This window comes from Chlamydotis macqueenii, chromosome 5 (assembly GCF_036417535.1).
Source record: "Chlamydotis macqueenii isolate bChlMac1 chromosome 5, bChlMac1.mat, whole genome shotgun sequence".
NCBI lineage: Eukaryota > Metazoa > Chordata > Aves > Otidiformes > Otididae > Chlamydotis > Chlamydotis macqueenii.
In genome coordinates, this window is record NC_141560.1 from 41096024 (window position 1) to 41121708 (window position 25685).

General features: G+C 39.2%; 1 protein-coding gene across 3 annotated transcripts; it reads left to right on the plus strand.

Moving 5' to 3' along the window:
• Positions 1–136: 136 nt before the first annotated feature.
• TMEM87A (transmembrane protein 87A) lies at positions 137–24841 on the plus strand. 3 transcript variants are annotated; one of them, XM_086748291.1, is made up of 20 exons: positions 137–298; positions 1335–1392; positions 5356–5453; positions 6344–6460; positions 7556–7609; positions 7708–7764; positions 9388–9535; positions 10256–10317; positions 12184–12367; positions 13219–13318; positions 14202–14295; positions 14772–14843; positions 16478–16586; positions 17755–17813; positions 18072–18175; positions 18531–18604; positions 19910–19971; positions 21162–21217; positions 22485–22515; positions 22861–24841. In XM_086748291.1, the coding sequence occupies exons 1-20, from the start codon at positions 167–169 to the stop codon at positions 22900–22902; spliced, it is 1713 nt and encodes a 570-aa protein (XP_086604417.1). In that variant the 5' UTR covers positions 137–166; the 3' UTR covers positions 22903–24841. The 3 variants fall into 3 exon arrangements, 2 of the variants coding, with proteins under 2 accessions (XP_086604417.1, XP_086604419.1); XM_086748293.1 differs by lacking the exon at positions 14772–14843 and adding an exon at positions 15389–15457; XR_015258626.1 differs by lacking the exons at positions 14772–14843; positions 19910–19971; positions 21162–21217; positions 22485–22515; positions 22861–24841 and adding an exon at positions 15389–15484 and having other exon boundaries at positions 16489–16586.
• Positions 24842–25685: the final 844 nt, after the last annotated feature.

Sequence of the window (25685 nt, forward strand, 5' to 3'; positions counted from 1 at the left end):
GCGGGCCCTGAGCGCGGCCGGGCCGCCGATTGGCACCCACGGGCGGTGACAGCCCGGGCCCGGCCGGGGAGTGGCTCCGCCCCCCGCGCCGGCCCACGACAGCCGCGTCCTCCACCGGGGAGCGGAAGAGGTGCGGCCAGCGCGGCGGCGGTCTCCGTGCGGCGGGATGGCGGCGGCGCCGTGTTCCGGGGGGTGGCGGCGGCCTGAGGCCGTCCTGCTGCGGTTGCTGGTGGTGCTGCTGCTGACGGGCGCGGCGGGCGCCGGGCAACGTTCCAAATGGCGGCTCCCGGCGCTCATGGTGAGAGTGCGGAGGGTGGCTGGGGCCCTGCAGCTGCCGTGCCAGCTGGCTGTGGCGGCCGTCGGAGCGTACGTGTGCGTGGCGGGGCTGGGAGGCCGCTGCTGCTCCTTGGCGGGGGTCTGCGGGAGGGCTGCGGCGCGGCCTGTCCCGCCCGCTGTTCCGCAGCTCCTGCCGGGGCCGTCCCTGCCCGGGCGGCCCCTGTTTGGGGCCTGACGGCGCCCGGGGCTGGTGTGAGGGTGCGGGGCCGCGGCGCGCCTCCAGCCCCGCTGGCGGGAGCGCCTTTGGCGGGTCAGCGGTGGCCACGGGAGGGAAATCGCCTCCACGGGCGGCGGGGGAAAGGTGGCCCCTGTGAGGTGTGCGGGGGGGGAGGCCGCCTCCTCGGCAGGGGCCCGGCCTCGGTGGGGCCTGCGCGAGGAGAGGGCGCCCCCTCCCCAATCCCCGAGCGGCTGGGCTGGCGGCCGCCGCTGCTGGGCTGCGCTGGGGCCTGGCGTCGGGAAAGCTGAGCCCCTGAAACGCTGAACCGAGAGAGGTGTCGGCCTCTGGGCAGGTGAAGAGATTTCCAGCACTTCTGTTTGAAGTTGTGTGGAGAAAAGCTATTTTGGCCTTACGTGAAAACTTCCTTTACCAGGCTGTGGAAGGGAGTAATGTAGATCTCATGTGAGACTCTTGAGCTTCAGGAGCAAAACTAAAGGATTGCGGTGAACACTCCTGTTGATTCTTTGAACAATTTTTTTTTGTTGTTGTTGTTGGGTAGTCCAGACCTTCTCATCAGGAAGAAAATATTAATCATTTCAACAAATGGTGCTGAAATTGTTTCAGTTTTGCAGAACAAATAGTCCCAAGCCTCTCAAGCCATCTTTAAGAGTAGGTTGCAGGGGTGGTGAAGCATGACTGGAAAATCCAGTAAGGCTGGCTTCTGATTTGGCATTCGCTTTCATTGCTGTATTGACTTAAAATTCTGAGTGGAAGTTGAAGTTTACTTAAGCTTGGTGACATTAAGCCCACTAATATCTCTTCCTTTTTTGTGCCCTTGCAGGGGAAGAAGTTTAACTTTGGGAAGATTCTCTTCAGCAACACCACCATTTTTCTGAGGTGTAAGTGGTTACAGAAGATTAACCTCTCTCTGATGTTTGACACACCCCCCTCCCTCCCTTCTTTAACATTTGGGACTCAAAACGCTGTCAAGTGTTTGGCTGCAGTGACAGCTAATGTACTAGCACTGGATGAAAGCCATAGCTCTGATATGGCTTGGTGTGTTCGTAGCCTTGAAGCTTCCCAAATGTGATCTGTTTAGGCTGTAGCAGAAATTAATGATTCTGTTCAGGCCCCCTCTGGAGAGGGCAAGATGAGCAATGCAAGTAGCACTTCATTTCAGATAGTGGGTAATCAGGTATGGGGTGTGCTGAGCCCTGCTGTGAGGTGTGCTTTCCCTATTTAAGATACGCTAAATTCCTCCAGCTGGGAGATCTGGTGCTGACTGGGACAGGAGCTATTTGTGTTGCAGAGTGACTGGTGCTCGTGTGCAGGAGACAGTGCTTTTTTGAGGCCCTGTTCCTTTTTAGCTGTGTGCTTCTGGGATTGGTAAGGGGATGTCATTCTATGCTATGGCAGAGCTCTCTTGAGAGCTGCTTTCTCCTCCTGTTCACAGTGTTTGGGTGTGCTACAGAGCAAACATGTTTGCAGCCTTCCTGTTTGTTCTTTCTGTTTATTGCTCTTTGCTGTTCTGGCTAAGGCTATGGGTTATGTAGGTTACTGCCCAAAGCAGAGTTTCTGTAAAATACCTTCTTATGTGAACATGAGGACAGTTTAGATGACAACGAGATGGTGTACGTGATTTGTAGAAGTGACTAGCTGATTTAGAAAGGCCTAAAATCTTTCCCCTGTACTTTGAGCACTTTAAGGGATTATTTGCACCAGTTCTTACCGTGGGGTGAGGGGGAAGCTGATCTCCAGCTGCTAACTGGGTAGTTATACAGGTACAGTGCCTGTGAATGCCTTTCTGCATTTGTGTTAAATGAGGAAATAAAAGTAGTTTTAGAGACAATTAGTGGGATCTGTACCTTTGTCACTTCAAGACTTAGTTGCTGCAGTGATTGCGCTCTTATTTTTTTAACTGAGAAAATTAAGGTATCATGATGATTAGCTGGTGCTTCTTGATTAAATTGCATATTGCTTTGCTCTGTTATATTTAGTGCTTACCTTACGGATTTTCAGGTTTAATTTTCAGATACTTGCCCTTCTTGGGACAGTGTTTCAAAGGGAGTTTGTTAAAGTGCCTCCATTAATCCCACATGGATCTGAAATATGAGGATAGTAGTAGAGTGGTTATTAGTGTCCATCAGGTTAAGGTTTTCCCACTTGTCAAGCACAGCTCAAGTGCTGAGCTTCACGGCTTTCAGTGAGCCAATTGCAAGTGTGCAGCTGCAGGATCAAAATGTCGAAATCTGATGCTTGGGAAAAGGAGCAGGGTTTGAAATGGCATTTAGAGCTTTGGTAGGTGTTAGGCTTTCTTGTCTGAAGTTTAGAAGAAAAAGCATACTCATACTGATGTGGCATTTAAGATGTAGGTCCCCACAGTGAAGTGGTGGTAAGTGTAAACATGAGGTGTAAACTGAAGTAACCAAGAGAAGGAAGGAACTAAGGCATGGAGAAAATAAAATTTGTTTGTTACAAGACAGGTTTGTGGCAGATCTGACAATAAGAATTTGATCTCTTGCCTCCTAATGTGAACTTCAACTACACTCTGCTGTCAGCTGTAAAAGGCACTAAGCCTTAAAATTCTTTAGTGGAAACACTTGTTCTCTACATAGCAGTGTGATTAAAAGATTTACATAAATTAAGGTAATGAGTCACTGAAAGAGGAAGGAAAAAAGGCTAGAAACTTAGTATCAATTTCTCAGCCTAGATGATACTTCAACTGGTCTGATACTGGGAAGATTCAGCTTTACACATTGCTTCTTTTCTGCCTGTGTCTGTGTGGAAACTGGTCTCTCTTTTGTTTGCTGTTTGTTGCCTCATCCATCTGCTCTATGATGTTCTCTGGACAATATGGCCCTTCTTGCCAAACATGATTGCTCATGGGTTGTTCATGTTTTTGCTGAGCACCTGCATGGCCTCCTTCTCCTTTTTGTTTCCCCTTCTTGATTCCCCACCCCCCCACCCCCGTGTGTGTGGTGTATTGGTGTCTGATACTTTCTGCTCCTGACTGGGAAGACTGACACTGGTGTTTTGTATTGGCAATAATGAATTTATTTTTATCTACTGTTTTTCTAAAGTGCTATTCTAGAACGCATCTGGTTTCCTGTCTAGGATCACGATAGTAATCCTGCTCTCTGTAAATGAGTAAAAAGACTGCATTTTAGTTGAATGTTGCTGGTTTTGTTTGAAGGGTAAGGGACTTAGATTTTCATGTTGCTGGATTCAATAAATGCCATGATGCTTTTTCTGTCTTTTAGAGTCCTTCCTTTTCAAGGTTTATGTAATTTTGATGTTGGCAGATATTGGCAGATTGTTCTAGTTATGGCCTGTTCTACCTTTTGTTAATATTACTGTTGTTTCAATAATCTTATTTATTTTTAATAGGTAATAAACTTTTAACAGTATTTTTGAATCTATCCTATTTTTTGGTAGCACGTTTTTGAGGTGTTCCTCATTTGATCAATGTTATCAGAAGAGCCTTTATCTTCTAAGAATTTGCCATCTACCCATGTCACTGCAGTGCTTGTGTTCAATCTTAATTTCTTTGCAACATCTAGGGTTACGTGGATAATGTATGCCTTGTTTTCATGCTTACCAGGAGGTGTCATAAGGAAACTCTTATTTTTCAGTGATTGAATTCTTGCATTCCAATCTTTTTTTAGTTTGTGGGGGTTTTTTGGGGGGTGGTTTTTTTTTGTTTTGTTTGGTTGGTTGTTGTTTTTTTTTTGTTTTTAAATCTTTGGTATTAGAGTTGGTTGTTGAGTTTTTAGCTCTACGTATACTTGCTTTAGTAGTCATGTGGTTTAAAGTGGGGTTAGTCAGTTAAGAGTCCATGGCAGGGTTTGTTGTTTTTTTTATTTTTTTCTAATTGCATTTTTTACCTGCAGTAGCAAATACAGAAACTTTCATTAAAAGCTCTGTACATGTGGCAAATTTGCGGGTGTCTAGTCTGAGATTAATGTTGCATGTGAAAATATGGGGACTTTTTAGCTACTGGAAACATACTGTCACCTCAGAAGAGTTTTGCCATCTATTGACTGGCAAAACCTAAACATAGTTGTCTAAATGGCTCTTCTAAGACTTTGAAGACTCACTGCTTGCTTTGTTTGCAGGTGAAGCTTACCTTCTCAATGTCAAATTCTCTTCATCTTTAGTTTCAGAATGAGATTTAAAACACAAATCACACAATCTTTCCTGAGCCGGGGGAAGGGGGAGGAGAGATCTTGTGTTTAACTTCTCATGCGTGTTGTTCTCTAATAAATCAAAGCAGAAAGTTGTCTTGTTGCTTTTTTTAGAAGACATTGCAGCTTTGACAGAGTCAGCTGGTGTATGGATGGCTTGTTTGTCTTTTGGGGAGGGGAAGTGGATGTTGACTTGCTAAATCTTACCTTTTTATTTATTTTCTTGTTGATGGTATTGGTATATGTAAATTATCTGTGCAAATTGCCCTTAGTATTAACCTGTTACTAGATCTCTATGCCTGCCCTGCCATCCCACATATCTTGGAAACAGAAATCCTTTTGTGTATTGTGATCAGTGGGAGTCACTTCTGTTCTCCTCTTGTTTGGTATTTGCAGTTGCTGAAAAATCTCTGACTGTCTTGAGAACAAAAAGTTTCCAAATGATCTTCAGCTCTTTAATAAAATTGTGTATTGTTGTAATAGAATTCTGTTTTCCATATGCTTTTTTTTTTATTTCACTAAAGATTAATGAATTATTTGAAGAAAATGTTTTTCTGTTGTTTTGCTTTAAGTTTCATATTTAAAATAAATTTAATTATGGTAGTTTAGAGCGTAATCAGAGGAAAAGCATGGCAGATTGAGACTGTCTTACTTTTTTTTTTTTTCTCTTTTTTTCAGTTGAAGGGGATGAAAAAGCTTGTGATCCCTCCCAAAGTTACAATGTTACTTGGTACTTAAGATATTCTGACTGCTACAATGAAGTCTTCAACTTTGGGGTAAGAAGTGTGGAAAAACATAGGTTATGATTTTTAGGGGTAAGCTGATCTGGGGTGAGGGAATTGGAGATGTCTCGCTTGCATCCTCTTTGGACCTGAAAGACTCCTGCATTGGAAGATAACAAATTTCTGGATCATTGGGCATGAAGTGGAACGGAATTGATCCACAGTTCGCGAGGACTACTGACTTTTCTGGGTTTTGGGTAAGGTGGAAGTATTTGTCAGAATTCTTCTAAACACAGAAGCTTAAATAAGTGCATCAACTCTAAACTGAAGTGTGTGAGTTTATGGGAGGTGGAAGTGTTATTTACAACAATGCTTAATAACAGCAAATAGAAAAAAATTAGTATTTTCATGTTTAGTCTAAATTCTGTTCTTTATGGATGCACATTGCAAGCATTAGAGATTCAAACAAAATGTATAGTGTTTCTATCAAATGTGGTAGAACAAAACTGTGGTTTATCTGTGTAACACCTTTTCCATGATTACTTAAAATATTAGTTATGACAGTTGTAACTACTAACACAGTACTGAGCCCTTTAATCTTTAATATAATAACATAGAGTTTGTTTGTGTAGACTGACGTTTACGCTGGCTGCTGCACCTCTGCTCTAGGAATACTGGGATTTTTTTTTAAATTGGGTATTAATTTGTACTCAAAGCCTGGATTTTTTGTTGCTTTTCTCTTTTCTTCTCTTTTCTTTTTCTTTTTTTTTCTTTTTTTAGGAAAAGTAGTCTTGTGTGGTCTTGATAGCCTTTATCCTATTAAATTCTGTTCAAGAGCGTGTGCAGAAGGAAGTTCTGCTACTCTTCAAGTCTTGCAGCTGCCTATTGAGATAAACCATTTGATATATTGGATGCTAGCCTGTGTTCTGTTCTGTGTTTGGCAGGATGAACAGGCAGAGTACTATTTCGGGGCTACATCTGAAGAGCATCCGGGTTGGTCAGGGTACTATGCCACGGCTTCTCTCATCTTTCAGAATTGCTCTGAGCTCTTCAGGCCTCAGGTATGGGTAGAGACTTCACAGTTTGCTCTGTTCTCTCATACAATATACAGAGAAGGTGGTAATTCCTGTTAGATGTGTTAGCATCTTATGGTAAGTATCACTGTAGATTGGGAGGTACTTGTTTTTATCTGCTTATGACAACTAAACTGCAGTGTTGATTTCTTAATTTTACTTTATTTCTGGCTTGCTGTTCAACATCTGGCCCATCATGGAGAGGTGGGGGGGGCGGAATCCCACTGTGAAGTTCAGTGCTTATTTTGGTTTGTGGTTCAGTGTTCTGAATCTATTTCACTTACAGAAGGCTACTGCTAGTTGAGTAGAAGTATGAATCTGGCAGCAGAATGAAGCTCCCACTAAATTTGGGTCGATAAAGGACTGGAATTTTTTTTTCTCAGATAATGTTCATTTATAATAATGAAAATGAAAGTGTGGAGAAATGAGTTACTTAAGCACTGATAGCAGGTTACAAGTGAAAAATTAGTGCTGAACTGTTTAAAACAAATCAAATGGAAGAAAGAAGACAATGCGAAGAGCATAGGGAATTAATGTGCAAACATAAGTTTTACAACGGCTATATATTGTCAGGCAAAGCTGTGCAATCATACTAATGACAATATCTTCACTGTCTTTCTTCAATGTTTTAATGGTGTACTTAAGAATTCAAGGCAAATTGTGCAGTGTTGGCATCTGACTGGAAAAAGGGAAACATTGCACCCATTTTTAAAAAGGGTAAAAAAGGAGGATCCTGGGAACTACTGACCTGTCAGCCTCACTTCTGTGCCTGGGAAGATCATGGAACATATTAATTTCTGAGGTTTCACAGAAATTTCTCCTTTTGATTGTTCAACTTTTTTCATGTGCTATAGCAGTTTCACTGGATTTCAAGTTACCATAAATTGGGGGCTTGGCAAAATCGGAATCTCTAATAGGCACCAACTCATCTGGAGACATTTTTTGCTTAGACAAAAATGAAAGCTTGCTAACACAGCTGTTCAGAGAATCCTTTCTTATAATCAAGTTTACTGGAAGCTGTTCTGGTAATGTCATGTTAGTATAAAGTGCCTATAAATGCTCTACCTTTCTTATATCTTGCAGATTTTCTATAAAGAATTTGTTCATCCAGAGCCTCTCTCACCTGAGAAACAAGAGGTAATTTTTTTTTTTTTTTTCCTTCTAACGAGCGAGTTAAGGCATGGAAGAGAGGGTTCTGGCATATTGATTTAGCCATTTTTCTGTTTTTCTTTAAGGGCTTAAAAGATAAGAAGGAGAGTGGAGGAAATCACACAATGGTGGCAGATAAAACAGTATGTATATTGAATTTAAACATAGCTTGAAATCCAGCAGTCTTTGTTTGGTTGGTTGGTTTTTTGTTTTGTTTTTAATTTGTGTTTCTTTATCTAAGAAATTACTGGTAGCACTTCCAGGGACGGTGCAATCTTCTGGGTTTTTTTTATTTTTAATTTTTTTTTAGCTTGAAACTAGGTAGCACTGTGTGGAAAAACATAAGACAGTAACAGAAACAGAGTAACTGCTTCTTCTATACCTGAAATACAGAACTCATACCATTCAAACCCATGGTATAAATTAAAAAAAAATATGTTTTTTCATAGTGATTTAAGTAATCATTGATGTGATCTGTTTTAGATGGTGACTAATACTTAGAGACTACATTTGGTTTCATCTTTAACTAGTCAGTCTTTTAAAACATTGTAATTAACAAGTTGAGTGATTACTTTTGATTTTTCAACTCTGTTACTGTTTTTATTATATGTTATGTTGAAGCCTTAGCCAGGAACAATTGTCAAAATAACTTCAAATTGAATGTCCTGGATGCCAACAAAGAAAATGTATTTAACTCCATGTGTACTTACAGGACCATTTACCTTAAAGCTAAAACATAAATGGCTGTGTGTACAATTTTGAAATAAGGAATCAATTCAGCAAGAAATGGAGATACTTTAAAGGCAAAACTGGTGTATAAAAAAATATATCCTTTTTCTTCTAACTTTACTGTGTTTTTAACCAAGTCTTTTAATTTCAGTCAATATCAGCATAAACTTTTTTTAATACATAAAATTCTGTTGACTTTAGCTCCTGTAGTCAGGAGGTTTTATGCTTTTAATACTCTCTTGGAGAGGCTGTTATGAAAAAAAAAAAGTATTTGTGGTACTTCTGCAGTGGTCATATGAGTGGCATACATGTAGATAGCCTTAGTTTTCATCTTAAAGCTTTTGGTAAGTATTGCAGTTTCTGCGATGGCTAGAAATTCTTCTGTTGTGGAACTAAGTTTTGTATGCTGGAACTCAAAGGAATCCCTGATTTGTTTTATGGTGCAAGTATTTATCTGGGCAAGCTTCCTCTGTTAGTTCATTGGCAGGGTTTGAGTCTTATAGGTACAAGAGGTGTTGCAGGGGCAGTAGTAGTTTCCACAGGAAATGACTATTACAGAAATTTTTTACTTCTCAGCTACCTCTTCTATCTTAAGCTATAAAATCCAGCCTTCACCAGGGAGCTGAGTTATACGTAGCTGCGTTGTTGCCAAACAATTGATTTCGGGAAGAAAGGAATAGCTCTGTGATGGTCCTAATGTTTCTAGACGTAAACCAAGGAATAGGATGTCTTTCTGACTTCTTTGTAACTTTGAGGTGATTCTTACAGTAAGCCGATATTAAATTTGCAAATAAGCCCTGATCACCTCCCAAGTCTTTGAGGATTCTTCTGGATTCAGACAACTAAATTTTAAGTATTATGTCTAATAAATAGATTTAAAATTTGTGTATCAAATATTTATTAACAAATTTTAGGTCTGGGAAGAGATTAACTTTATTTTTACATGGAAGATATCACTCATGTATGGCGAGTCTACTTCTGTCTTTTTTGTGTCTTCTTGACTATGCACTGTCTACATGTAGACATTTTATTTTCAGGCAATGAATGCTGTTATCAAAACTTGGCGAGATGGGCCATATATATTTATTGTGCAAATCGGAGTTACAGCTGCAAAGGATTCTACTACCCGTGCGAAAAGAATGGAGAAAACACCACCTTCCTCATTCCAAAATAAGCCCTTTACAAGTAAGATAGTTGTTTATACATTAAAATAATTAAAAATACAGTGACATTTTTATGTATGCCAATCTGAGTGTATTCTAAGGTACTTTTAAGGTTCACTTTCATAAGACACTATCTTTCACTTCACATAGATATAAGCATTACCTACTACGACTCTTTCTTATCTTAAGAAAATAGATGACTGTTAGTGTCTCGAAGATCCTAGGACTGTTAGTCTGGAAGTTTGATGATGGAAGTAAAGAGGAATCCCAAGCAGCTCAAAATTGAGGCTTCGTGTTTTGTTTCAAAAATGTCCAGACCAACACAGTGATTTATATTAATAAGCTCAAATCATGTAGAATACAAAGATCACAATTGTCACCTTGAAATTATATTATAGTATGTCTAACAGCGCGTTGATAACCTATCCAAACTTTAGAGAAGTTTGAAAATCCTCTTAAAAAATTAACTTACATGTGTTTCTGAACTTGGCTGTTACACGTGAATCTCCAGCACAAATTACTTTAAGTGCTGCCATGAGTTACTTGGTAGCGGAGCATGTAATTTTAATTGCATGCTTTCTTATGAGTCTTAACTTTCTTTGATTTAAGTGCAACTTAGATTTAAAAACTATGTGAAGATTTGTAATTTCTTTGCACATGAGCAAAAATCAGTCAAGTACTTTATCCTGGCTTCCTCCTTTTGGTTCTTGTTCAAATTGGTTATTGTATTGTCTTTTGATAGTGACAGTAGAACTGAAGGGGCCATATGAGTATCTCTCACTTGCAGACTATCCTCTAATGATTGTAAGTAAAACAACTTTCCTTTGACCTATCAAGTTGTCAGTTAATTTGAATCTCAATTAAATATTCTCCTTCCATACTTTAGGAAATGCAAAGCTGGTGTCTCAGAAAAGATAATTCAGCAGAGGATGTTTTTTGGGTTTTGGGTTTGTTTTTTTTTTAACTAAATACTAGGTAGGCAAAACAGATGTAGATTTCAGACATTTGCATATGCCACTAATGTCCTTCTCTGGATTGTTTGACTTGATGCCATAAGTATTGTTAGCTCTAAACTGAGCAGTTTAACTGATGCTGTTTTTCTCCTTAGCTCATATCTTAGAAAATTTGCTATTCTATACTTTTGTTTACTTTCATTTGTTACTGCTCAGTTCTTTGTTCTTTTGCAACTTAATCTTCCTTTCTCCACCAGCTGTCTTACACTCTATGTTAGGCCCTTAATACTGCCTAACAGTGAAAGCATAATTGAACTACAAACAACTAATCTTTTTATTCAGAGGAGTTGTTGACTTGGTTGCTGGTTGCCTCTATTGAGAAGGCTAAGAAAATAATTTAAATATTTATGTAGTGTAGACAGACTTTAGCTGGGGATCAATAAAAAGTAAGGTTATTGCTTGACTGTACTGGCAAGAGTGGCCTGTAAATAGGAGAGCCTGGCAGCATTTTTGAAACATATATATTGCTTCCTGCAGAAGTAAAAAGCCTCCAGTAGCTCTATGTAATTCACTAGTGTGAATATCCCCATCTGACAGGTCCAGAAAAAGGTCTCTGTCTAAATGTTTCTGTAATGGAGCATCTGAATGTGAACTAGCATGCCTAGATGCTTGCCATTTGAACTGCATGGATTAGTGAGATATGAAAATCTCTAAGGATCAGTAAGCTGTTCTCCTAAAGAAGGTGTTTTCAATTTGTGAAAGTTTCAATGGATTGCGCAGCTAAATTCAATGCTTGCTTGGTCTAAAAAAAAAAAATCTACTCTCTCCAAGAGGAGACTTCTTGATTATTACTGTCCTGTACTTTGGCTAAGTAATTTCTGCTATTCATCTAATGTCTTACTCTCTCCTTATCCCTCCTCTTAATCTCAGTGTCCTTTTTGAAAACTTAACTTGCTCTGCTTATGGTGCTGTCATTTAGAAAATTCAGCACTGAGTAGCATTGCCAAGCTTATTGTTTGCTGTAGGAGACACGTACCCTGAAAGTTCTTCTGTATCAAGTAACAATGGACTGGAAAAAAAAAATCACAAAATGATAATATTTAAATTAAATATCCGAGTTTCTTTTTCAATTCCAGATTTTTGGGTGACCTCAAGCTTGGTCAAAAACCAAGTTTGCTGGAAATTAACTTTTGAGAGAAGTTGTCAAATTATTTGAACAGGGGGATTACAACCATCGTTCCTTCTCTCTGTTCTGTGGAATGATGTGCAAAGGTGACTTCTAAGTTTATTTCCAGAGTACTGTAAATGTATGATGAAGTTAGTAATAGAAAAATAAATGAGAAGGGGCAGGGTTTCTAGTACTTGATGATTTGCCTGAGCTCTTAACTGAGTTTTTGAGAGCTAGTAGTACTTTGTATCTTCCTTAGAAAAATGGCCTGTGAATAAATTGGCAGACTGCTCTTCAAAAGAGAAGTTGCTCAGTGATGCAGTTACTCGGATTCCCTTTGTTGGCAGTGAGAAATTAATCTGTCACTGTAAAAGAATCCAGATAAGACAAATGAAGCAATGCCTATTTCTGCTCACTTTTGTACATTAAAAACTTCAACAGTTACTATACTCAGGAAGAAAATAGAGCTATCTTACAACTGTGGAACGGAAACAGGAAATTATTTTTTTGGTCTAAGGTTCCTATTTCTTGCTTCTTTTTGTGTAATAGTTTTTCATGGTGATGTGTATTGTGTACGTATTCTTCGGGGTTCTATGGCTTGCGTGGTCAGCCTGTTATTGGCGGGATCTCCTGAGGATCCAGTTCTGGATTGGTGCTGTTATCTTCCTGGGAATGCTCGAGAAAGCAGTTTTCTATGCAGAATTCCAGAATATCCGCTACACGGGGGAATCTGGTAGGTAGCAATTGCAGCTTACAGTTTAATTGATGGGACATAGCACTAATGGTTTATGCTAAATTGGAGTTACATATGCATATTAAGTATATAATTACTTGAGGATTGTTTCAGAACAAAGAACAGGGAGCTAGAGTTTCTGCATTTTTTTAATATATTTTAAGTATGATGATCTGTGCTCTTCTAAAGCTAAAATGCTGTTGCTTTCTCTGGCTCCTGGGCGTGGCATCTTAGCAATGTAAAATGCTAGATTCTTGAGAGTATTCACTGTAGTGCTGGCTTGAAGTTTAAAATAGGGCTTCCTAAGTGTAGGTTGTAATTCATTCCTGGCAATTGGTATTGGCCTTGGAAAGAGACTTTGAAACTCCTTGTTCAACATGACAGTATTGCAGATGCCTTTTGCTATCTAGCCCATAGCCTGATAATCCATCTATAAGTGATTCTCTCAACATAAAACTTTGAGACTGATTTTAAGTTTTTTAGGATGCATACAAATGAAACTCTCCAAGTAAACCTTCATTATGACTTTGTTAATTGTCTACACCCACGATTCAGAAGGTTTTGTTGGTTGGCTTGTTTGGAAGATCATTCAGGTTGATCTTACAGATAAACGTTTTATGGATCACTTACTCTCCATTTTCTATGGATATAAAATTTTTCAGTAGCTTTTTTATGCTAAGTGACCTAGCTTTTCTGAAAGCTTCCTCCAGATGTAGGTAATAAAAAGATTATACACTAACAGATACTTTCTGAAAATAATTGTCTGCTCTTGTGCTACAATTGCATGCAGCAGTTAATAAAACAGAAATTATATTTTAATAATCTAGCTTCCTCCTATTTTACTTTCACAGTTCAAGGAGCAGTAATACTGGCAGAACTCCTTTCTGCTGTGAAGCGCTCATTGGCTCGAACTCTGGTCATCATAGTCAGCCTGGGATATGGGATAGTCAAGTGAGTAATTCTGTTACAAGTTTGCGTTCTGTTAAAAGGCTTTTTACTGCTGGTTTTAATAACGTAGGGCAGCATTCATCTCCCTGTACTTTGCAACAGGAGTCACTGTCCCTGGAGGGTGTTCAAAGAACATGTAGATGTGGCACTCCAGGACATTGTTTAGTAGGCATGGTGGTGTTACGTTGACGGTTGGGCTTGATGATCTTGGAGGTCTCTTCCAACCTTAAGATTCTATGATTAAAAGGTAGATGCTTTAGTTAAGTGCCTAAAGGTCTAAGCTTATTCACTAGTAAAGAGACAGAAAATTCCATATGGTGATTACTCTTCTTCCCACTCCTTTCCATGTACCACTGTTGGGTAGGTTTCTGAGTCACTGTTGAGATACTCCATTGACTGGATTGGGAGCTTTATATGCCTGCCTTCTGGGCAAGGAGGAGCTTCTAGAAATGGGGGAGGTCAAGAATCACTGTTAGGGGAGGGGATCAGCTTTAGGAGGCTTCTGCTGCCAAGATTGCTGCTCATCTGACTGTCCCCAGCTGTATTCAATGGTAAAACAACATGCTGTGTGGTAGTGGAAGCTTCTAGCAAGTGTGGGTGTGCTGGGGGAGCTGGTGAAGAAGAGATGGGCTGAGACTTCTTGAAAGGGTCATAAAAAGATAAATGGGATAACTAGGGAACAAGACTGTTACTAGTCTCTTTCTTAGACAAAATGAACAGTAAGCTTTGAGCACCATAATAAAATTATTTCTGGATCTAGAAGTGACTTGTCGCAAGGACCTTATAAGGCATGAAGCACGTGAATAAGTTAGACTCAAGGTGATATGACTTCATGGGTGGGTTTTTTTCCCCCACTTAATCTAAATTTCACTTTGTTTTCCTACAGGCCTCGTCTTGGAGTTACTCTTCACAAAGTAGTTATGGCTGGAGCCCTTTACCTATTATTTTCTGGCATGGAAGGTGTTCTTAGAGTCACAGGGGTCAGTAATAACTGCTTAAATTTTCTGATATGCCACAGGCGCTGCTGGCTTTATTTGCTTATGCGCTAAGGAAGAATCCCAGGGCTATGCTGAAAGAAGGGAATGGAGACAATTAAGTGGTTAAAACTCTGAGACTGTGGATATGGATTATTGACAATTATTTTATCTTTTCTATTAGGGTGTAATTCTGTGTATTTTGAAATAATTATAATAGGTTTCTGATTAGTCAGGTTTCAGATACTATATTCTGTCTGGACCCTTGTTTCTGGTACTTGGGATTAGGTAGGGCTAGTTGCAGACACAAACGTACAACTTGGGTCACCTGGCCATGAGGCTGTACTTGGGGAAATACATGTGAGCGCTGCTGCTACTTGCTTCATTAAGAAGTGCATCTCAGGATATAGATTTCTCTTGTTCTGGTTTTTGGTATTTTGGGATAAGGTATTTAACATGTTATATATCTGGTACTTTTTCAGTTTTTCTATGACACCGTGGCTCTGATAGCAAACTTGGCCCTGTCCATGATTGATGCCTGTATTATTTTGTGGATATCCTTTCATAAACTGTAGAATGTTACAAGCTTATTCACATTTCTGTCTTAAAAGGAATAAAAGGTGATGTCCTTGTTTTAGCTGGACTTGGATAGTTTTTGATGTACGCACAAAGGCAATTGTTGTCACGTTCAGTCAAACTGATGGTTGCCAGTGGAGCATTCAGTTAATCCACAGATAGTGTAAAAGATTTAATTACTACATCTCTAACAAGCTGACTGCTAGTTTTCTGTAATAGGAGTGACCAGAGCACATCTTTGTAGCAGTTGCCTCATAGAGGTTCCTTTTAACAATGCTAGATTAACTTAATCTGCAAAACTACTTCTTGCCTTGCTGGTGGAGAACTGACAATGTGGTATTATCAGTTAGCCTCAGTGCATTGGGCTAAACTCTTGGTTCAAACCCTGTGCTTCTGTAGTAAAACTCAAAAGCATTGTGGTGGAGTATTTGTGGTTTCTCATGAAATAGCCTGACTCTCCTCACTTCTTCTGTACCTTGTTTCCTTTTCCGTTTGTTCTTATTGGCTCTCTCTTTGTCTCCAGGCCCAGAATGATCTTGCCTCCTTGGCGTTTATTCCCCTGGCTTTCCTAGATACTGCCCTGTGCTGGTGGATATCCTTCACTATTTTACTTGGTGGGGTGTGTTTTCTTTTAAATTTGTTTTTTTGGGAGTCTTTTTGGCTGAACTATTTCTTTTTTAAAATCAGCTTCAAGGGTATGTTCTTTTTACTTCTGGTGGAGTTAATAGAAACTCTGTAATTGAGTGCTCAGGTAAGCTTCTGCTACAGCCAGTGCAAGGAAATCTAGGTAACCAGTTGGTGTCTGTGTTAGACCAGCTCCTGAACATAGACTAGTTAAGTCTGTCTGTTATCAGTTTCTGATTGTTGAAGTATGAAATTAATTTGTTCTGTAGCGGTGTAGCACTGTAATGGCACCATAGTAGTAGCCTTTGGAGAACAGATTCAGTTTATGTTTTGGGGAGAAGGTTACTTAGCAACATCAAACCTAAAATTCTTTCTGTAAAATTTGAACTCATCTTGAAGTACGTGACAAAATTAGGCAGTGTTAACTCTACATCCAAACAACCATAACGTTATGGGACTTTAGCAACTGCTGTGAAATGCTGAACTCATAGCAAAATCTCTATGAAGTGTTTTTAGTGAAAGTCAATCACAAAACTCTAAATGTTAATAACTTGCTGCCCAGCCATGATAACCTCAGTTCTCTCCTAAGCACTTGTTTTGTCACTATGGAAATAAAATTGTAGGCAGAAAGGGTGAAGATACTCGTATGCACTAATTGGATTTTAACTCACTCCTAGTTCAGACTTGATTTTTCATTTATCAGAAGTACATCTGACACTGTTCTGGAGGAATGGGCCATAGTCCAAAATAGATGTTTGGATACCATCTTTGTGTAACAAGAGTTCTAGGTGTAGATGACTAAATAACACGAAAGGGATAGATCCTGCTCTTCAATACCTTTGCCGTAGGATGAACTTTTCTTATACTGAGTCTGGTCTACATTTTTAGAGGGTGAAGTGTGTGGGTGGGAGAGCTGTTGATCATAAGATCTGTGTCCTAAGTCTGTGACCAGCTTGCCCCGTCCGAGGCTTTCCTTGACTTTCCATACATATTCATCAGTTTAACTCAAACAATGAAACTGCTAAAACTTCGAAGGAATGTTGTGAAACTTTCTTTGTATCGGCACTTCACCAACACACTCATCTTGGCAGTAGCAGGTAAGTAGAAAATATAAGGACACTTGCCATTTCGATATATGGCTTGATTTGATCACTAAAGTGGATTTTTGAGTTTGACCCTTCTGTAAATGTAGTCCAAGTACTTGGTATTTCTAACACTTGACCCGTTTCTAGTAGTGGGTCTATGCCAAGTGTTATATTGATACTTCAGAGGCAGTGGATTATTAGTCCTGATGTTAACAAGATCAGTAGTTCTATGCAGCTCCTCTAATGGAGCACTTTAGTCCCTCTTAAAGCTGTTGCGGACAAAAATATTATCCTATGCCGTTGATTTCGCAGAGGTACTTTTTGACAAAATCACAGTATCACTGTATACTGTGGGATTTTAAGATATCTGAAGACTAGAGCTGTTCTTGGCAAAACAGTATTCTTAGGGTTATAAGATAATGTCCTCTGTATTTTGGAAGAATACAGATTCAGATGCCCTTTCCTTTTGTAGTAGTGATGAACTGAACTTAAAGAATAAATCCATTGGTGCTTCCAGGTGCTCAGCTCCTCATCTATTTGGAAATGCTACCCATACGATGAGCAGAAAACTAAGGACTTTTTTTTATTATTATTATTGTTGTTGTTGTTTGGGGTTTTTTTTTGTTTAAACAAACAAAAAAATCACATTCTTCTTAGTTGATAGTTCTGATCAAATTCCTTTCAGCGTCTGGTTCTTAGTCATCATAGAACACCTTAGTGGTGGGAAGTCTAATCGTCTAAACCTGTGGTGAGAGCACAGTTTGAGCATTGGAACTCTTATGAGTCAAGATCTGAATGCTTAGGCATTCAGGCAGATCAGATGATTCAGCTACCTCAAGGTAGGATTTATCTGTCAGCCAATAATGAAAACGATGGTTTGGAGGCTAGGTGAAAGTGATGTAGTGAATAGAGATGAGTAGTTGTCTGAATACTTCATAATTGATTTATGCATCATGTCTCTGAAGAACCAAGAGCAAAAGATATGCTGGTCTGTGCCTGAATTACCATATCAGATCAGTGCAATAAATCAATCACTTGTTTTCCAGAACTAATAAATTGGATTCCAAGAATTCACTATCCAGGTCTTTGCCCTTTGTTTGGGGGACACAGTCCTGTTACTGGTATATTTGGATTAGCATACTTTGTAGTAGTAAGCAGCTTGTTTGTTTTACTATTGCAGCATCTATTGTATTTATCATCTGGACCACCATGAAGTTCAGGCTGGTGGACTGTCAGTCGGTGAGTTGATATTGAATTCATTCTGTAATTGCTGCCTCTTGCTAAATTTACTTTTGGCAGTGTAAGAGGTGAGATTGGGCATTCTGGAACAAACACTTCTCTGGATTATGTCTAGAGTAATATACTACATGCTAAAATTCTCACTGTTGTGAGTAATGACCCTCTTTGTCAGATGCCTATAGTTCACCCTTGGAAACAGCTGAGGACATGAAGTCTCTTCACACCTTTTTCTATTTGTGCTGCTGTTTTCCTTGACAGGACTGGCAGGAGCTATGGGTGGATGATGCCATCTGGCGTTTATTGTTTTCAATGATCCTTTTTGTGATCATGATTCTGTGGAGACCATCAGCTAACAACCAAAGGTTCAGCTTTTCTTACCTCTTTCTAAACACTGTATTTTGGGAATGCCTGTTTATCTGAAGAAGTACTGGTGGGTGATTTTAGTTGCTGTATACTGATCCATAAGGATACTAAGCAGCATGTGCAGGGGTTTCAGGAAAAGTAAGTATAGCAAGTCACATAAATAAAATTAAATCTGTTCCTGATAGTGGACTTAGTTAAAAAGAAGTTACTTAAATGTTTGATTGTGTACTTTAGCATAGGTCTTAAAAACAATGCACTACACAAAGCAATCAAGTCATGTGAATGTTGGGGTAATGAATCTCTTGAGTGGTAAGAGATTATTCTAAGATAGCTTTCATCCTTTCCCTCCTGAAGGTTTGCTTTCTCACCACTGTCTGAAGAGGAGGAGGATGATGAGCAGAAAGAGCCAATGTTAAAGGAAAGCTTTGGTAAGAGGAAAATCTTTTTCCACCTAATTTCAGCGTTGAAGAGACGCTTCTGTGGAGGGAGGCCTCTTGTTCTCTGTCAAACAGTTTGTTACTGCTGTAAAAGCAGAGTCAATGCCTCCGGGTTGCCATTGAGTTATGCAGTTGTAGAGGGTACATTGGCTTTGTGTTTAGTGTTTACATTGCCTGTTTAATTCTGGGATTTTCAGATGATGATGAACACACTGCTGCTGTTGTGGTTGCTTTACCGTGTCCACTGGACTTCATTTTATTAAAGATGTAAAGTCATGGGCTTGAATCCAGTCACAACGACAAGGATCTGTCAGATACTGTTGCTAGGCATTTCTCTTTTAAAATCCAGTTTAAGGATTTTCATTTATTATCTATTCTCTGAACTCTGCAGTCGTCTTCATTTCCCATATTAGGGCCTAGTACTGTAATGTCCAGTGTGAACATATGGAGGAATATGTTTACATATTCATTAAATTATATATGAATACGAATTCTGCTCTAAACACTAGGTTGCATCTTTCTCCCCACTCACCTCCCTCATACTATAGAGCCCTCTCTTTTCCCTGCCTCCTGTCTCCTTACTATGTCTATTGTCCTTCTAACACTATTGTTGTGTAAAAGGTAGGGTGACATACCCACTGCTGCTGTGTCAGCAAATCAGTCCTGCTGGGATATATCAGTGCTATTTGACTTGTTCAGGAGCTGTGTGTAAGCCTGTAGGTGCATGTGCCAAATCAGCTGTATCTGGCTGTCTGCCAGGCTAGGAGCTGTGTGTTGCCTCTCAGCTCTTAAGTCAGTCTTAAGTGGCTAGTCAACAGTCAGTAGGCAAAATAAATCTTGGCAGTTACATATGTCTCAAAATGGTTGAGGTTGGAATGGACCTCTAGAGATCATCCTGTCCAAACCCCCTGCTCAAGCAGGTTCACTTAGAGCAGGTTGCCTAAGACTGTGTCTAGAGGGCTTTTGAGTATCTCCAAGGATGGAGATTCCACAGCCTATCTGGGCAACTGTGTCTTTTGAGTTCTATGCTACTTATGTCTGGCTTAAAGAAAAGGACTCGGAATTGGTATTTCCTAAGTAAAATTGCAAAATTCAGGAAAAACTAGGTACTCCATCTGTCAGGATGTACTCCAAGCCTTTCAAAGGGAAAGCATTGTCTTAATCATTAAATTGTCTCTCTTACTCTATCTCTTTGCCTTTGAAATATTCTGAATGAACACTCAACACTTTTACTTACAGTCTATAAACAATTATAGTGCAGTTATCCCAATCTTTTTTTTCCTTCTTTTTCTTCAGAGGGAATGAAAATGAGAAGTACAAAGCAAGAACCAAATGGGAATGTAAAAGCAAACAAAGCTGTGAGTACACCCTCCCTACCTCGAGCGATATAGATCCATCTCTCTTGTTTGGTTGCCCCTCAGTAGTAGCTCACAAATATACAAAGTATTCAGCCTATAAATGCGAGTTTCCTCATTTGCTTCAGAGTGGGAGTGAGTCAAAGTATCATAGGCTTGCAGTACTTCTGAAAAGAAAGTAAATAAGTTTTTCATCTAATTTCCTGTAAATGCAGTGGAAGCTTTAAAAGTCTGTTCTTCAGGAATGTTTGCACAATCCGGTATAGATAGAACTGTATAATACTGTATTCTGATAATGAATAATACATTATTTTAACAAGTTTGTCAGGCTGGGGGGCGGGGGGGAGCTGAGCCATATTTAAAGTAAATTAATTGTCTTCTAATTTTTATATTTGTGATTAATTTCTCAAATTGAGTGATGTGTGTATTATTATGTAGCTACCTAAATAGTTTGGGTGGAACATTTTAAATATATTTGCATTTTTTCCATGTGGCTTATAAGCAGGTGTAGCTTCATATTCAACTAGGAAGTAGAAAATATATCTCAATCTTTTAATGGAATTCATGCATAAACTTAAAAGTGGAAAGAATCTGTAGAAATTAATGATAATAGCAGTAATATTTTTGTTGTTAACATTATTTTCCTCAAAGGTTGGTTGCAACTGTATGCTACTTATCTGAAGATAATAGGAAAATCAAACTTTTCTTTTTGGGGGACAGTCGGAAAGGGTCAGTTCTCCGACTTCAAAACAAGTGTGCTGGTGTTGTGAATTAGAGAGTGCTCATGAGATAGAAATGGGAAATCCTGACAATACAGTTTAACCTACCTTTGCAAAATCTAGCTTCTGCTTTCTATAATTTTTTCCTCTATAGCATCTTCTAAAGATGATGTTCTTTTGTGGGAGACTAAATTAGATTATGTAAATAACCACAGTGTCCTGAGAGCCTGCTTTGCCTAGTCACCATTAGACTACGGCAGAGCCAACAGTAAGTTACAGCTGGTTTGGGGTTCGTTGGTTGGTTGGTTTTTGTCTTAGAATGTGTTTTCTGTAATCCAGAAATCAAGTTGAAGGTGGGTTTTCTGTTTTGTGTGGGGTGTTTTTTGTCAAGTAGGCTGAGAAGAAAAAGGCTTGCATGTGACAGCATTTTGGTAAAACTGACTTTTGTTTTCCATTTAATTTCTGTACTTGTAGCAAGAGGATGACCTGAAGTGGGTAGAGGAGAATGTTCCTTCGTCAGTGACAGATGTGTGAGTATTTTTATAGCCACAGTAAAAGAAGTTCCTTGGACACAGAAACACAAATACTTTAGAATGCCTTATAACTTTTATGCTGCGTTTACATGAGCAGATACTGAGTTGAAGCTAGAATTGGCCTCTGACTTCTTGGCATGCTTCCACTTGGCTTTATGCAGTCTGTTCGACTTACAGTTCACGCCACTTGAACACATGCTAACTTCAGGAACACAGTCTCAGACTGTGAAACCACAGACTGATTTGCTTGTACTTTACTGAAGTTAAAACTAAGTAAATGAACCCAGAAAACAAAGAACACACTCTTATTCTGTTCAGTGCTCTGAAGATTCCTTTGAGTATCTTGACAAATGTAAACCACTGAAAGATTTCATTTAGTTCTCAACTTTATTTGGAGTATGTGTTGAGTCATTTTTATGCTTCTGGCAATAGTCAGCTATGTAGGCAGTCCATATCTATGCTGCTTTTAATAACTTTGACATCCTAAAAATGTCAGTTTCTGTGTGTAAATTTTTCATAGCAAAACAGAAGTTCACAGATTATGTTCACAAATCTGAACAGGTAATTTTTGCAGAGGCTCTGAATTTAAGTACAAAAACCTGCTTGAAGTCAAAGACAAGAAAACAGGTGAAGCTTCAAGAGGATCAAAAAGTGCATTTTCTCAATTGAATTTATTTTTTCCAGATCTAGTACTTTTTTTTTTTTTTTTTTTTTTAAAATGGCAGGATTCCTTAAGAAAACAAGGACTAGACTGGTATAAGCTAGGAAAGTGTACTTTGAGGTAGTCTGCTGCAGGGTATTCTGTTCTCAAAAGTGTATTGATCAGGGTTGTAAAGAAATGAGGTCCCAATGGATAGATGGAAGGTCTGTCATAGCAGAAAAGGCTATGGTACCAGTGTAACTTGTTTGATTGCTGGGACATATTGTCCAGTATTGTAAGTGTCTTCAGTGTAGTTCAGCTGTGTTCCCATATGAATGATGCAGTTTATTTCATGGCAACTTGGAAACTGTTCCACTGGTAATGAGAAGCTTAGGAAAAAAAAAAGAATTTTAAAACTGAAGCCTGTTGAGGATGCTCCTTGGGCTCTTCCTCTTTTGTGTGTCTTTCTCTAATCTCTATCTGTTTAACTGAGAGGTCTGCCTTTGTTATTGCTCTCCTGTGCCCTAAAATGCTTAAGGTGCAACATAAGGCTGAAAATGGTTGTCAATAATATAGTCTCAGTAGGTGCTCTAATTCTCCTAACTATTTTTTTTCCACTTGCAGTGCTCTTCCAGCTCTTTTGGATTCAGATGAGGTCAGTAAACAAATCTTCAGTTCAGATTATTCTGACATGGCAAAGTCTACTATTAAGGACTTGATTTACTAGAACTGGACTCTGATCTTGCCAGTGCAGCAATAAAATACTACAAGGGGGAGAAGGATAATGGGGACAACCATGATACAACTTCTTAGAATATAAATGCATACTCCAAATATGTATTCTAGAAGAAGTGGTATATCTGCTTTGTAAATTGGACTCCTGACTTAAAAGGCATACGAGCGTGCATTTGTGTTGTGAATGTGCAAACCATATCACCTTATTTCTGAATAATGTAGACCTGTTGTGGGAAGTGACAACATTGGGTATCTTATTTTCCAGGAAAGAATGATTACACACTTTGAAAGGTCCAAAATGGAATGAAGGAGTAACTTTTTGCTGTTGGAAATGGAGACACCTCTTTTAAAGTTGCTTGGTGGAGCAAGTGCATCCTGCTGATATGTTTCTTGATCTCAGCCTTGGAAGTTTGATGCTTCATTGTCATGAGGGCGTCTTGTGGAAGAAGTTCACGAGGACATTATAAACCTTCTGGAAATTTCAATTTACAAAGTTGCTGCAAGTTTGGATTTTTAAGCAATTTAAATGTGTACTATTCCAGCACCTTCTGTAACTTTTCAAATATTTAATCTGTGAAACTAAATTTCCTAATGTCTGCTTGAGGAGTTTATATTTCAATGTTACAATTGACACTTACAAGTGAACTGCCTGTACCTTTTTGGGATGAGGGTGGGGACAGATAGAAATAAGCACTGAAGAAACAACAGACTTGTTTTCCGGTAGGTAATGGCTGACTGCTGTTGTATGTTGTGTGTCCAGCATGAATGAGAGGTTTATAGAGAAGCTCCTGTTAATGAAGAAAATTAAGATGCCAGAAAGGAAATATTTGGAAAAGTTACAGTGATACAAGTTTTTAACAAAATCAAGTGCAATTTTATTCATAACACTGTGTGAGAAAGATTTTCTATTTTAAATGCCATTGACCTATAGGTAACAGCTGCATAGAGCTAACACTTGCTGTTGTGGCACATCTCATTGCCGGCAATGTGGTGGATGCCTGGAAAATTTATTTGCTCCTACCTTCCATGTGTTGCATGATTTAATTTAAAAAAAAAAACAACAAAAAAACAAAAACAAAAACCCCAAACATCACCACATCTACTCCTGTAGTGCTCCACAAGTGCTTGACTATGGACTTTAAGCAGATACTAACTAGACGTTGCAGCAGAACTCTTCTCCCTGCACATGTAACATCTCCCACTGAGAAGTCAGCCCTCTTCTATGAGAAGATGACATTACTGTCTAGAGGGTGCAAGCACTGCTTACCTTGCTTGAAAGAGGCTTTGATGGGATAGTTCTGTTCCCAGTGTCTGTTTAGAATTGCTTCCCATGTAAGTGATTTGATGGGCTTTCCTATCCCAGTGGCCAAGAGGTACTCTGAGACCACTGCATTTCAGGTCAGAGTTACAGATTTCTGTTCTATATAATTGCTTTTTGTTTCTCCTTTTCAAATGAAAAAGAGCTTTTGGACAGTTTTATTCTGTTTTTATTCTATGCTTGGCTGTAGAGGCTTCACTTGCAATAACTTACACATGGAAACCCATTGTGGACTGTATGACGAAAGCTCTAATTTGGGTTCATAACCTTTACAACTGATAATTACCAGGCAAGCAGCAGCACAGCTGAACTTCTAGGGAGCTGTTGTGGCTGCTGCTGGTATGGCATAGGGAGTCACATTTTCTGGTTCTTCACTCATAGCTATGTCAGCAGAAGTGAACATGTTCCTGTACTTCATTAATTCCACTGTAGAGTCTGGTAGCTTAGCTCCACTTCATCTTTATCAGCAATTTATGCTGAAACGTGGCACTTTACAGTAGAGTAGCTGAGGCACAAGTGCATAGTATCTTCTGCTAGCTGTGCTGTGGGGGCAGTAAACCCTCAGTGAATGAGCAGAGAGAAAAAAAGCTGTGGCTCTAACACCTCAGCCTGCTTTTGCAAGAGTTGCTGGAGCTCTTCTGCTGTCCCCTTCAGGCCACAGGTAGAATCTTTAATTAGAAAACACTTCTAATTTGCTATGCTTAATTGATACAGATGAAACAAACATTACCTCCATGTCCTTTTGGGGAGAGGAAATTTTGTGAAATAAAGCTACACAAAACTTGCTATTTAATGGGTTTTTTTTGTTTGTTTGTTTTTGGGTTTTGGGGGTATTTTGAGACAAGTAGGGGAAAACGTTCTCTACTGGAAGCACAAAAGAAGTTTGTATGTACTATTTAATAAAAGCTAGGCAAAGAGTAGAAAGGTTGTACATTGTGTCCTTCCACTTTATTACTACCTGTTCTCTCACATAAGAAAGTGTTAACATCTTCACAAAGCTCCCTTGCTTTTCTGTAAGTCTTTATTGCATGGTATTTATAATGCAGTTCTTCCCAAGAGCTGTTTGGTGGTGGGTTTTTCTTTTTGTTAAACTTGACAATGGAGTGGAAGTCTGTCATTTGAAAAGCTAACAGAGATAGGGCAAGTAATTAATTTCTGAACAAAAGTGAAAGATCTAAACAATTTCTCTAATTGCATTCGTAGTTTAAAGACTAAAATAAATGTAGTAGCAGTGTGGTGCTTTCTGCCTACAAATACAGTGGCTACTGTAGCCTCCTCTTCTCCAGGCTGAACAGCCCCAACTCTCTCAGCCTGTCCTCATAGGGGAGGTGCTCCAGCCCTCTGATCATCTTAGTGGCCTCCTCTGGACCCTCTCCAACTGGTCCATGTCCTTACTATGTTGTTTATATTGCTGTAGCTCAATTGAATTCAATTAAGTTTCTCTTGAAGCAAACTAGTTGAACATTATAAAAATAGAAATAAACAACCAATTCCAATATAACCTTTATTAAGGATATATCCTAGATCCAGATCTTGTATTCTGATTTTGTTCTGGCTAAGTAGAATCAATCGGAAAACATGTAAAGGAATAGAAGTTTAAGAAAAACATACACAAAAGTTATTCAGCGGGTACATTTTAAATGATAAGTCTTTAAAAAAGACCTATCCAGCTTTAAAAAAAAAATTAAAATTCATAGTATTTGTAGCTGCAAGGACCTGATTTTGCATTGTGAGTTAAGCTGTGACTGCCATAACCTCCTCTTAGTTTTGTG